The sequence below is a fragment of the Oryctolagus cuniculus genome, chromosome 13, assembly GCF_051225735.1.
Source record: "Oryctolagus cuniculus isolate XC-2025 breed Fujian yellow rabbit chromosome 13, ASM5122573v1, whole genome shotgun sequence".
Classification (NCBI taxonomy): domain Eukaryota; kingdom Metazoa; phylum Chordata; class Mammalia; order Lagomorpha; family Leporidae; genus Oryctolagus; species Oryctolagus cuniculus.
Genome location: NC_142879.1, coordinates 79,749,745 through 79,763,394, shown reverse-complemented (window position 1 = coordinate 79,763,394; position 13,650 = coordinate 79,749,745). Strand labels below are relative to the sequence as shown.

The 13,650-nt window shown below is 43.5% G+C and overlaps 1 protein-coding gene across 5 annotated transcripts in view; it reads left to right on the top strand.

Moving 5' to 3' along the window:
• ASB13 (ankyrin repeat and SOCS box containing 13) overlaps window positions 1-11,890 on the top strand; it is a 50,549-nt gene extending 38,659 nt beyond the window's left edge. For 4 of the 5 annotated variants that reach the window (XM_089312412.1, XM_002721688.6, XM_089312411.1 and 1 more), the window contains 5 exons: window positions 117-304; window positions 1,467-1,617; window positions 3,932-4,066; window positions 9,231-9,422; window positions 10,127-11,890. In XM_089312412.1, the coding sequence (XP_089168538.1) occupies window positions 1,611-1,617; window positions 3,932-4,066; window positions 9,231-9,422; window positions 10,127-10,254 (462 nt within the window). In that variant the 5' untranslated portion in view covers window positions 117-304; window positions 1,467-1,610 and the 3' untranslated portion in view covers window positions 10,255-11,890. The remainder of the gene's footprint in view (window positions 1-116; window positions 305-1,466; window positions 1,618-3,931; window positions 4,067-9,230; window positions 9,423-10,126) is intronic. The other variant, XM_089312410.1, reaches the window with a different exon arrangement.
• The last annotated feature ends 1,760 nt before the right edge of the window (window positions 11,891-13,650 follow it).

Here is a 13,650-nt window from a genome sequence, read left to right as displayed (position 1 = left end):
AGGTTCAAACCAGAGCAATTGGGCAAGAAAAATAAATAAAAGACATCCCAATTGGAAGAGAAGAAGAAAAAGTACTCTATTTACAGAAGACGTGATTTTGTACACTTCCTTTCCAGGTTTCTGGGTGGAACGCACCCCTGTACATGAAGCCGCCCAGCGAGGTGAGATCCTACAGCTGCAGCGGTTGATTGAGAGTGGTGCCTGTGTTAACCAGGTCACAGTAGATTCCATCACACCCTTGCACGCAGCCAGTCTGCAGGGCCAGGCAAGGTGTGTGCAGCTGCTGCTAGCAGCTGGTGCCCAGGTGAGTGGCCTTTTAAGACAGACTCCTAGCATGGCTGCAGCTGCAGGAATGGATGAGACTGACTCAGGAGACCTCTAGAGGGAGGGAAACTGCAAAGGAAAAGCATATGTGCTAGAAGCCCAGGCAGAGAGGGAGGGGGCTGTGTCAATTTCATACTGAGGACTGGGAAGCAAAGTGCCAGGAAGTGTTCATGGACTAGACTATTAGGAGCATTGGTGACTGAAGAGAAGGCAGTTTTAGCAAAATGTCAGTAGGAATGCTCTACTCTGCAGTGAGCAGGGCCCAGACAGGCCAGCTACATCCTAGACTCTGGGTGGGTAGACCTGGCTGGGGCTGCAAAGCAGCTGCTTAGGCTTGAAGAGAAGGGATCCCGCCTCACGATGACTCAGAGGATTGCTAGCAAACTGGCTCTTTGGAAAAAAAAAAAATGGACCAAAACTTCTGTTTTATTGCTTTCCCTGGTAGAAATCTTCATACCGTCCTTGGTTTTAAGCTGCCAGCTCTTTCTGGCTAGCACAATTTCTGTTGAGCCGGCAGGAGCCTGCCCTGTATCGCCCTGGAGGAATGCAGGGCTCCTCTGTCAGAGTTCAGATGGGTGGAGAAGAATTGAAGGCAACGCACTGTTTTCTCTTTCCAGAAGCTTGGAATGGAATAAGTTTCATCCTGTACCTAAATAGAAGCTGAATTTGGAAAAATTCTAAGTAGAATTTTTCAATTTTTCAATTAGGGAGTTGCTTTTTCCTGGCCTGTGATTTTCACACTAGACAAGGCATGTTAAGCAGTCTCAGGCATCTTTCTAGCCAAGACTTGAGTTAAAACCCATTTTTTAATATCCTGCCTCTTGTAGCTTGCAACCTAGGGCTCTCCTTTCCTGCTCTGTGTTTATTCAGTGTTTGAGGTGGTGTTGAGGGTGAGGCTGGGCTTATTCTGCCCCAATAGAGAGGAGCCCCAGTAGGATGACTTTTATATTTAGGAGGCTAAAAAACCTCCTGTGTCTTTCTCTTTTGAACTCCCTTGCCTACCTCGGTGCCCTAGCACATGATAGCAAGCCATGATTGCTTCTGAGAAATATCTTTGCACAGATGAATCTGCACCAACGTGAAAGCAAGTTGCATGGCATTTCTTCCTGCCCCCTTGATACTTGTTTCTTCTTCCTCGTAAGGTGGATGCCCGCAATATTGATGGCAGCACCCCTCTCTGTGATGCCTGTGCCTCGGGTAGCATTGAGTGTGTGAAGCTCTTACTGTCCTACGGAGCGAAGGTCAACCCACCCCTGTACACAGCATCCCCCTTGCACGAAGCTTGCATGAGTGGTGAGTTGGTGGATGGGTGGGCTGGCCAAGCTGGGCTCCAGAAGTTTCTTTGCTTTTTTTTTTTTTAACAGTTTGATCTTTATTTTTTAAAAATAAAATTAACTTTCATTTAATAAATATAAATTTTGAAAGTACAACTTTTGGAATATATTCCCCCCATAACCTCCTTCCCATGTGCAACTATCCCATCTCCCATTCCCTCTCCCATCCCATTCTTGTGAAGGATTGATGCAGTGTAGACAGAAGTAGAAACTCCTGTGTTGGTGGAGAAGCATTCTGTGTCCCTGTTGCTCAGCTGTGCAGAGTCGAAGTTTTTCCTCCTGGAGGGAAATTCTTCACCAGTGCTGGGAGGCAGTGAATCCTGTGATGCCTGCAGGTTTCTCCTTCTCGATGGAGTCTCCAAGTGTCCTTCTGATGTGAACACTGGAACTCACTCAACTCTATAGCTGATCTCTTAGTATTTGCAGTGGTTTGTCTGCAGGCTTCTCATCTGTCTAGATGAGATGCAAGACCCAGACATGATTGGGCCTGGGCACATTCAGAGGAGAGGATTGACCTTTGAGGCTCAGGGAGGCAGTGGGATTTCAACCATCCTCAAAGAAAGCACAGACTTCAGATGGTGCAAAGATAAGAAGAGGGCCTTTTCAAGCACAGGGAAAATTACTTGTCCTGTCTCACTAGTTTGCAAGTTCCCAGTGGAAAACAAGAGATAGGACTTGAAACTTAGGGCAAGATCAGTTGGTGGAAATTTTTTAAAATGAGACAAAGAAGTTTAAATTCTACTCTTTTATGGAAAGGTTGCAAATTGTGGCCTCTGTATATTTTTAAAATTTATTTTAGAGAGAAAGAGAGAGGGAAGAAGGGAGACATGGAGGGAGAGAGAAAGAGAGAGTGCTTCTAGTTTGCTGGTTCACTGCCCAAATTCCCACAATAGCCAGGCCTTGGCTAGGCTGAACTTCGGAGCTGGAAACTCAATCCAGGTCTCCCATACGGGAAACAGGGACCCAAAGACTTGCATCATCATTGCTGCCTCCTAGGATCTGCATTACCTGGAGCCAGGTGTTTAATTTAAGTACTCCTATGTGGGATGTGAGCCTCTTAACTGGCATCTTAGCCTCTAGGCTAAATGCCTATCCCTGTAACCTCTATTTTGATTGGTATTTGGATGCATTTCTCTGGGATGTGGGGTGTGAGGTATGCCTTCCTCCTTGGGGCCAAATGGGGGTGTTCCTCCCTACTGCCTTACCCCTAATTTTCTCAGTGATATCATCTTTTGACACTGCAGGATTGTTGCTGAGAGGTCTTAGAGGTTTTTGAGCTGGTATTGAATGACAAGGTAGCAAAATATTGAAAGGTTATTTTAGCAGCCATCTGTATAGAGACAGACTAAAGTCATGGTTGGGGAAATATCTTGGAAACAGAAGGATGAGGTTGGGCCATTGTAATGATCTATGTACATTGTACTTAGTATCTAAAGTAGGATGATGTTGTGGTATGGATTCCTTTACAAGGTTTGGGGGAAGAGTCAATAGGATTTAGTTGTATCAGAGAAAGGCACAAGTGGTTAAAAATAACTTGAGTTTGAGCTGGGAGTGATGCCGCTGGCTGAGAGGAATTGGCCAAAAGCAGAGATGGTGGGAGAGGAAAGAGGACTGTAGTAGTTGAGATATCCAGAGAATAGCCAGTTTTAGATGTGGGGCTCAGTTTCAGGGTTAGAGGTAGAAATTGGGTAGCTACCAATAGTGAAGAAGAGATGAGAGGATAGGCCTGGGGCAGAATGTGCCAGGAAGAGAGGCAAGAGGACACCAAACTTTGATCCATGCTGCATTCAAGACACAAGAAGCCAAGCCAGGGAGAAGGTGGCAGCCTCAGTATGGCTAGAGGGCAACCCTTATGTTGGTGGGAAAGTCCAAGAGAGTTCATCCAGGAGGCAGGATTGGGATGCCAGCAGCATGTTGTCATCATGGGCTGGACACTCCCCAGATGCAGTGCAGGGGCAGCCAGGACTCTTCTGTGTCCATTCCTGGAGAGGGTCCCAAATCTGTTCTCACAACACAGCCCTTTTGTCCCTCTGCCATGTAGGCTGTGAAACATCCCACTTCTCAAGAGAAAGGACAAGACAGCTGTTCCTTGGTTCCCTAGGGCCACATGGGGTCATAAACTGCTCCTTCAGTTGGGATATATACATTGTTTCCCCTCATGTTCCCTGCAGCCAAATTCAGGCTGATTTAGAGCAGCTGCTGTTTCTGTCATGCTTACTATGTCCAGTCTATATATCCATGAGTGTTTTCCATCCTTTTCCATTTATTTTAAGGGAGTTCCGAATGTGTGAGACTTCTTATTGACGTTGGGGCCAACCTGGAAGCACACGATTGCCATTTTGGGACCCCTCTACATGTAGCCTGTGCACGAGAGCATCTGGACTGTGTCAAAGTGCTGCTCAATGCAGGTGCGTGGGTGTTTACCTGAGCTGGTATTTACCTATGTGGGTGAGAGCCAGCTGTCAGGATCAGACAGACCAGGATTTGAATGTAGGTCTCCACTTGCCAGCTGAGAGCTTGGGTCTCAATTTGTATGTCTATAAAACTGGAAAAATAAACTCATTTTGCAAGATTGTTGGAAGGATTTGTGATGATGTTTTCCCTGGCCCTTCTGTGTAGTTTGTGCTCAACAAATGTTAATGATTATTTCTGGGGGAATCAAACAACTGTCTGCTTGATAAGGCTGCTTTCTGAATCTGAGAGATGAGGAAATAATGGGAAAAGGAGTCTGCTGTGTTTAAGAGAATGGAGCTTTTGGAATTGAGGGTGTCCAAAAAAGGCTCAGGATAGAGAGATTGCCAAGATGGGGAAAAAAAACCAAAACATTCAGCCAACTGAAGGTTAGCGACAGGATCTGCCTACATCAGATTTAAGATGTTGCCAAAGAGAATATTGGCCAAGGGTTTTAATAGGAATCAAATTTAAAATGTTTGAGGGAAAATTGTAGCTCAGCCATTTCATCAGTGCTGACTGTTAACCTAGGATAAAAAACAAAATGTTCAGAAACAGAAAGATATGAGTTTCCCTCAGATGACAGCCATTTGAGTTTAAGTAATGTGGAGTTTTCTTTTGGAGGCTCTTACTTAAATGAGCCATTTTGGAGTCTTGCAGTGGAAAGATTAATTTTGTGTAAGGCTTGTTAAGGTTTCTAAACATTTTTATACCGTGATGAGATATCTTGATTAGAAACAGACATCAGTCTTCAGCCAAGCTCTCCTCTGGTGGCTGGATCCATTTGTGCCAATGTGGGGCAGTATTATTACTGTTGTGCTCCATTCACTCGGTACATGCAAATTCAATTTTTTCTTCAGTTTCTTTTTGTGTGACTGCAGGGAAAGAATCAACTTATTGTTTTAACACAACGTCCTTTCTGTATTGTTTAGGACCTTGTATCATTTGTGACTCCTTTGTAAGGAATATTACATCTATTGCACCTGAGTAAATAGTGTATTTACTGTTTAAGGATATTAATTGGTATTAAGGATATTTATTGGTTCATTTAACTTAAAAGATGAGAAGTAGAGACGGTTTAGGGTCAGCCTGACCTGCTTTTTCAACAGTGTCACCAAGTTCTCCCTTTCTTTGATTTTTGCAACTCTACTTTTCTCCATGATAGCTTTACCCAGGCCTGGCTTAGGAGGAATGGTCAGACTTCACTTTTTGAGGCTCTGATAATTTTTTTAAGATGTATTTATTTTGAAAGATGAAGTGATAGAGAAAGATCTTCCATCCACTGTTTCATTACTCAAATGGCCACAACTGCCAGAGCTGATCAAGGCTAAAGCTAGGAGCTTGGAACTCCATCCAGGTCTCCTGTGTGGGTGGCAGGGCCCAAGCACTTGGACCATCTTCCACTGCTTTCCCAGGCACAGTATCATGGAGCTGGATCAGAGGCAATGCAGCTGGGACTCAAATAGGCATTTCCATATGGGATGCCAAGTCACAGGCAACTGCTTAACCTGCTGTGTCACAATGCCAGCCCTCTTTGACAGACTGGAAAAATCTGTCCCAGATGTCTTGGGCACACCTCCCCTCATGTCCTGTTGGCCCGAGTTGGACCCTAATGTCCAAACCTAAACAGAGGCTTTGGCTTGAACTTTTGCCACATTCTGATTGGCTTACATGGGCCATGCCCCTAAGCAAAACAAGTGCATACAGGTGCTTTCACAGGTGAATCAGAGAGGGCCTGGGGACTTCGTCAGAAGCTGAGTTGTGTTGGGGACTTCGTCAGAAGCTAAGCTGTGTTGTGCTCCACAGGATGGACACAGAGGTGGTTGTTCTTTTTGTTTCCTTTGTAGGCACTGAGGCCAAATCAAGGAACTAGGTTATATTTGCAAAGGAGGAGGGCTAGGGAAGGTGAAAGTCCAGTTATTAAGGTGAAGTAATTTTTAATCTAATCACTAGTAGTAAATATTTAACTCTGCTGAAAATATTCAGAAGTAGTGCTGTCATTATGCTGCCTTTCTCTCAGCACAGTGCTTATCACAATTGTTTTACAGTTTATTGTTGCAAAAAGCATGTAGTGGGCTATCTGTGCTTATTCTGCTGGCTCCTGGCATACTAAAGAGTATCAGGGAATCCCTTCACCTTGCCAGCCATGATTTTGCTTTGAATCCACTTTTATCTCACGTTGCTTTGAAATCAAGATTTTGGTAATGAGCCAATTTTGACTTGTTTCTCTGAAGCGTGAAGCTGAGAGTTTTTAATGTCCAGATGGTTCTGTTTGTTTTGCTGGCTTCCCTCTCTGTCTCTGTCTCTTTCTCTCTCAGTTCACATAAAACCACTTTCTTTCCCCGTTTACCTCCCTTCCCTCCATCTATTGTGCCTGTACTCCCTCTCGTAATATGTATCTGTTTGTGTTTTATTTCTGTGTTTTTGTAAGATACTAATCAGTCAAGGCACACATTTTGAATGGAAATAAATGGTACTGGGTTATGTATCTTACTCTATTTCTTAATTACCCAATTCTATACTTTCAAGGTCCATCTGCATTCTGTGTGCATACCTGGCCTGGTGTTTCTAACTGGTGCTGCTGATTTCAGCTTCCTTCCATATTCACCTTCTTCAGAAGATGCCAGCACAGATTTTGGAGAGATCCCATTGTATGCCTTGGGAAGGCCACCTCTTTGCAAAAGTCACCTTGCCCAAGTCTTGTCTAAAGAGCAACCTAGCAAACAGCAAGAAAGTGGATGATTTTCAGAGCTCTTTCCAGCCAATTTTCTCTCTGACCATAACAGAGTAGTTTTGTTTCCCATGTGTCTCTTTCTCCTTTGATAAAATAGAATCATGTTCCTTCTTAGTTGGCAAGAAGATGCCAGAATTAATGGCAGGAGAGCAGGTTACTTGGACTTTAGTTCTGTGAACTTTACAATTTGTTTTTCATTGCAGTAGTGCTCATTGTAGTTGTACATTTAGCATTCACAGTTTGCACTTGCATTGATTGCAGTACAGTTAGATTTATTTATTCCCATAGGTAAGTGTTGGAAGAAAACCCCTGATGTGAGATAATAGATGTTGCAGGGGAAAATATTTCACTTATCTAATTTATTGCTTTTTATTATTGTTCTCATAATACATTTCTGTCAAATTAGATAACTTTACTTAGATATCAAGCCATTTTATTGACTTGAATTCTGAGTTTTGGCTATGGGAAATGGAAAAAAATTTTCTTTGCTTGTATTATCATTATAAAGCTGAAAGCAGGGTTTTTTTTTTTTTCAAAATTTGGGGGAACTAAAAGGTATAATAGCCATATATTCACTTCATTTCAATGCACTAAAAATAAAGATTTTGATAAGAACACAATATGTAAGCTGTCATTCTTAGAGCATGGCCATCATTGATTCTATACAATGGCATCTCCTGGAACCTCAGAGTTTTTTGTTTTTTTTTTGTTTGTTTGTTTGTTTGTTTACAAGAAATACCATCATCCTTGACGTCTTTAGAATAGAGAAGGAGATTATAAAGGCATTAGAAAAAAGTGTTTTAAAGAAGCCAAGAAAATAGCCCAATAAAATCTTCTGAAACTACCATTAAGTGGTGACATATTAGTGTAATGATTTTTTAAAAAAAAAATTCTTGCTTTTTAAAATAAATTATTTAGGAGACACACATACATATGCACACACAGTGATACTATTTTCGGAGGAGGTTGGCTACAGACAGGGAGCTATCACTCATCTACTGCTTAACTCCCCAAATGCCTGCAACAACTGGGCCTGGGTCAGGCTGAGCCCAAAATCTGAGACTGCAGTCCTGGTCTCCCATGTGGGTAGCAGGGACCCAACTGCTTGAGCCATCATATGCTTCTCAGGATGTGTGCATTAGGAGACAGTTGGAATCAGGAGCAGAGTCAGGACTCAAACCCAGGTGCTCAGATGTGGACAGTTTAATTGCTAGGCCAGATACTCACTTGCTTTTGGTAGTATTTTGCTTTTGGTAATATTTTATTGTTTATAAGAAAGATTTACTTATTTAGTTGAAAGGCAGAATTATAAAGAGAGAGAGAGACAGAGAGAGACAGAGAGAGAGGTCTTCCATCTACTGGTTCACTCCCCAAATGGCTGCAACAGCCAGGGTTGGGCCAGGACAAAGTCAGGAGCTTCATCTAGGTCTCCCATATGGGTGCAGGAACCCAAATACTTGGGCCATCCTCTGCTGCTTTCCCAGGCACATTAGCAGGGAGCTGGATCAGAAATGGAGTGGCTGAGACTCAACTTGCACTCATATGGGATGCTGGTGTTTCAGGCTGTGACTTAACCTGCTACGCCACAGGAGCAAACTTTAAAGAAGTTGGTGTTCTTTTTTCCAAAAAATTTCTGAGACCCCAAGAAACCCTATTATATAGAATCAGTGATGGCCATGCTCTAAGAATGTGTTTACACAAATTGTATTTTTATCAAAATCTTTATTTTTTAAATGCATTGAAAAGTCCTGTATTTAGCTATTGATTCTTTGCATTTTCCTGAATGTCTACTAGAAGGATGCAGAGGGCAGAGTTGAATTCATAATTTAATCTTTAAATGAACTCTGTCACCTTTTGGGTACATTACTTGACTTGTCTTTATTCTTTCCTTGGTAGAAGAATATATTTAAGGAATATTCATTCTTTCATTCCACCAATATTTGTAGAGCATTGTGCTGTGCCTATAGTAGGAAGAAGCAGTATGTGTGTTCAGGGACAAGCTTGGGTCCTGCGATGACTCAGCCTGAGCCTCCAGAAATCTAAAGATTGGTGAGACAGTCAGCATAGATTATCGGAGCTAATGTTTCATTCATGAAGAAGGCTTTTGTTTTGTTTCTTTTTCTTTTCGGTTCTATATCCAGTTCTATTTCTTCATTATTGTTAATTATCTTTAACCTTCTTCTCATAAAGAAAAGTACGTGCTGCTTTTGAATTTTGAAAAACATTTTTGAATAAGCTACTATCGAGTCCGTCTTGATTTTGTTTTCTGGGTGGGAATTGTTTTGGCAGCTGTTTTTGCTGTGCTGAATAAAGATGAACAAGCCAGTTTTTCTCTTGGCTCCAAGTTCTTTCCTTGGTGACATGTGTTCTCCGCGTTGGGCCTCCAGGGGCCAACGTCAATGCAGCAAAACTTCATGAGACAGCCCTTCATCATGCGGCCAAGGTGAAGAATGTTGACCTCATTGAGATGCTCATTGAGTTTGGAGGCAACATCTACGCCCGGGACAATCGAGGGAAGAAGCCATCTGACTACACGTGGAGCAGCAGCGCCCCCGCCAAGTGCTTCGAGTACTACGAAAGTGAGCCCTGGGCCAGACCACCAGCCACCTCCATCTTTCAACTGGGGTCCCTGGGTTACTAGTTCTCCTTAAGCTTCCACTCCTTGAGGGCTTCATCTTTAGTCCTGAACCCCAACCTTCGCCACTTGGACGTGCATTTGAATACTTTGTCTGCTGGAGCTGTCTGGGCTGATGTACCAGTTCTTCCTGGGTTCCCTGTGGCTTGTGAATACTGGTGAGAGTGGAGCCTCTGGCCCAGAGCAACAGGAGCTGACCACTAGCATCTACTCTGGTCCCAACCCCTTGACCTCTGCCTTCTTTGGGTGGATATTTGACAAATGAGCCTACCAGCTGCAGATTAGTTCTTTGTTGACTATCTTTGTGCTGAACTATCATACTGTGGCTCAAAATAAAAAACAAAAAAAAGAAATACTCAAAAGACCCCCTCAAAACATATCAGAAACCCAGATAGACACCCCCAAAAGCTAATGCTCTCCCAAATGCAATCCCAGTGGACATTACCCAAATTCTATCTTTTGATCTTCTTTCCTCGGGTCTCTGGAGATCCTTTGTGATAAACTTTCAGAGAAGGCATCCTGGGTCCATCCTATTTCCAGTGGTAAAGGGAAGATTTTCCAACTCCATCCCAGTGTTTTATTAGACTGAAAGATGTTATGCTCCTTCCTGAAACTAACCTCATGTACCTCTTCTTTCTCTTTTTCCAGAGACACCCCTGACCCTGTCACAACTCTGCAGGGTGAGCTTGAGGAAGGCTACCGGTGTCCGAGGACTGGAGAAGATCGCCAAGTTAAACATCCCTCCCCGGCTCATTGATTATCTTTCCTACAACTGAACTGCAGGAACACGGACCAGGCCAGGCTGGAGACTCCTGGATTGCTGCTCTTACTGTGCCCAGCATCAGGCTGGAGAGGTTCTTCCTGTTTGTCTGAAACCCCTAATTGCTATGGATAGAACATTTGTTTGAGTCCCTTTGCAGCCCTGAATCCTGAACCCTGAACCCTGGAGAGTATTTCCAAGGCCTCGAGCTGGCCTGTGTCTCAGATCATAGTTGCAAGTGTGACCTTGTGCTGGCGGTCTGGAATTTGTGCTGTCATTCCAACATAGACCCAACTGTCCAGCCCTCTTTGCACTGACCTTCCCCACAAGCACTCACAGGACAGACAGCTCAGGGAGCACAGGGGAGGCCAACTGGGGCTGGTAATGCAGGGCATGGCTGTTGATTTTCATGTCTGTGGTCTGCCACGGAAGTACCAGGACCATCTCTGACTCAGCATGAGGGCAGCTCTCCATGTTGAAAGGGAGTGGTCTGTGCTCCAGAAACTGAGCCCATGGTAGATTAGGATCTGACCACGTTGTCTGGGATGGCCGCTCTGCCGACATCCTGACACCTGGATGCTTTTTCTGAAGCAGCAGTTGACACTTTCTAAGGCCTACCTGTGCCCATGTGAATCTATCACTCAGGGGTTTCATAGTAGTCTTGGGAAATGGCTTTAGCTCTGTGTTCCCCACTACCAGCAATGTTTCTTTGGAAGTTTGTTTTCAATATTAGGTGTCAACTCTTGGAATAAATTTTATGTGGGATTTAAAAATATGTTTAGAAGTTAGGTAGGCTGTAACACTAAGGTTTCATGAATGAGCCAGTCAATCAAAAGGTAATATGAAGGCATGTTAGAATATATTCTCTTAGGCAGTCATTTCCAATGTAAAGGGTTATTAGGAGACCCTTTTGGGATTGATTTTCATCAACTATTTACCCACTCTAAACTTCTTTCTAACTGCTTGAAGCTATGAAAATGGTAGAAGTTGGGGGCATCTGATGGGCCTTAGCACCCATAACCCAGTGGGCCCTGGCACCCATTTATTCATTGGTTTTACAGATACTCATGGAACATGTGTTACACATCAGGCATTATTCCAGTGCTTTGAACAACAGAGGATGAAGCTCATCAGCCAAGGCAGGCATTAGTGCAAGTACATTTGGTTTCTGTGGGAATGCAGAAGGCATCAATGTGAATGCTGTTGTGGGTCATGAATATCTTAAAGACAGTGTACTTAGAAATGGGAACGTGGACTAGAGACTGAGCTAGCCCAGGTGATGCTAATTGTGCCACGTGACCAGAGGCATCTCTCCACATGGTTACTTGGGTGGGGCCACAGATCAGAGTATTTTCCATCTCTAAGGCTTTAGTCATTATTTTAGGGCTTCATCTTCTACTGAGAAGAAGAGCCACTTGCCACTTCTGTTGCATTAATTCTTAGATACAAGTTCTAGGTGAATCTGTGTCTGCATGTAATAATAGTTGTTTTTTTTTTTTTTAAAAAAAAAAAAAAACAACAGAGTACTGCCCTTTCTTTCATCTTTGTAACAGAAACTTGCCTCTAGCAATGAAATCTGATTACCTCCCCACACAATATAGCACTTAATACAGAATCTTATTTGCTCAATAAACATGGCCGCATAAAGCTCATCCTTGCGTTCACCCATTTCTTAACACTGAAATAGGCTTCATCATGTTTGGTGAAGAGGGGTCACTCACACCTTTCTGCCTCTTTCCCTAACCTCTTCATGCTGACTTTAGCAAGGCACTGATGTAGACGTTCTTTGGGGAGACAGCCATTATCCAAGGGACCAGATGATTAGGATTTTTCTTTTATTTTCTTTTTTGACGGGCAGAGTGGACACAGAGAGAGAGACAGACAGAGAGAAAGGTCTTCCTTTTTCCATTGGTTCACCCACCAATGGCCGCTCTGGCCAGTGCACCACACTGATCCGAAGCCAGGAGCCAGGTGCTTCTCCTGGTCTCCCATGCGGGTGCAGGGCCCAAAGACTTAGGCCATCCTCCACTGCACTCCTGGGCCACAGCAGAGAGCTGGACTGGAAGAGGAGCAACCAGGACAGAATCCAGCGCCCCTACCAGGACTAGAACCCTGGGGTGCCGGTGCTGCAGGTGGAGGATTAGCCTATTGAGCCGTGGCACCAGCCGATGATTAGGATTTTAGGCCTTCCTCCACCCTTAAGCAGGACTGTGAGCATAGGCAAGATTTCTGCTCTTTTGGGCCTGGATTATCCCAGTAGCAATATTGGAATAACAGATCAGAGTTGGATTACTGAAAGGATTTTGGTAGCTAACCATTGAACCAATCCCTTCATGCTATAGGTGAGGAAATGAGGCCCCACTAGCCTCATAGCTGTTTGTGAGGATGAAGTTAAGTGATTAAAAGATGCTTTGAAAAGTGTAAAGTATTCCCAAATTTTGACACACATTGAAAGAGCTGACGGTTTTGTAAAGTTGAGGGACTTAGGGGCAGATGGGGTCTCATAGACTGCTGATGGGAAATACATTGATAGGTTTATTTTGAAGAGCTATGAGATATTATCTAGAACAGTTAAATGTATATACCATTATTCCCAGTAATTCTGTTTTCATTTTTTTTTTTATTTTTTATTTTTTTGACAGGCAGAGTGGACAGTGAGAGAGAGAGACAGAGAGAAAGGTCTTCCTTTTCCATTGGTTCACCCCTCAATGGCCGCTGCAGCTGGCACGCTGCGGCCAGCACACTGCGCTGATCCGAAGCCAGGAGCCAGGTGCTTCCTCCTGGTCTCCCATGCGGGTGCAGGGCCCAAGCACTTGGGCCATCCTCCACTGTACTCCCGGGCCACAGCAGAGAGCTGGACTGGAAGAAGAGCAACCAGGACAGAATCTGGTGCCCCGACTTGGACTAGAACTCAGGGTGCCGGCGCCGCAGGCGGAAGATTAGCCTATTGAGCCGCGGCGCCAGCCTGTTTTCATTTAAATATACCTTTAAAGGAACTCAGATATATCACAAGGAGGCAAGTATGAGAATGTTTAGCGCAGCAATATTTAAAATAGTAAAAAACTTCATCAATATAAACAAAGTTGTAGAATGTTTTTATAATGCTTAAATTTTTCATAATTAAGATTAATTAGTGTTACATGTTTTAGCACAAATAATCAAAAAATATATTGGGTGAAAAAGTTGCCAAGCCTTATTATCTGTGTCCAGTATGATTCCATTTGTGCCTATTTTGATGCCAAAGAGCCTAAGTATTTAAGTATGCCTATCTATGCAGTAGATGCATGAAATCATGGAAACCACACATCAGTGCCATAGCTGTGGTTACAGGGAACTTAAACTGCAATGTTTTATATCTTTTTAAAAATAGATTTTATTGTTCATTTGAAAGGCAGAGTTACAGAGGAAGAGG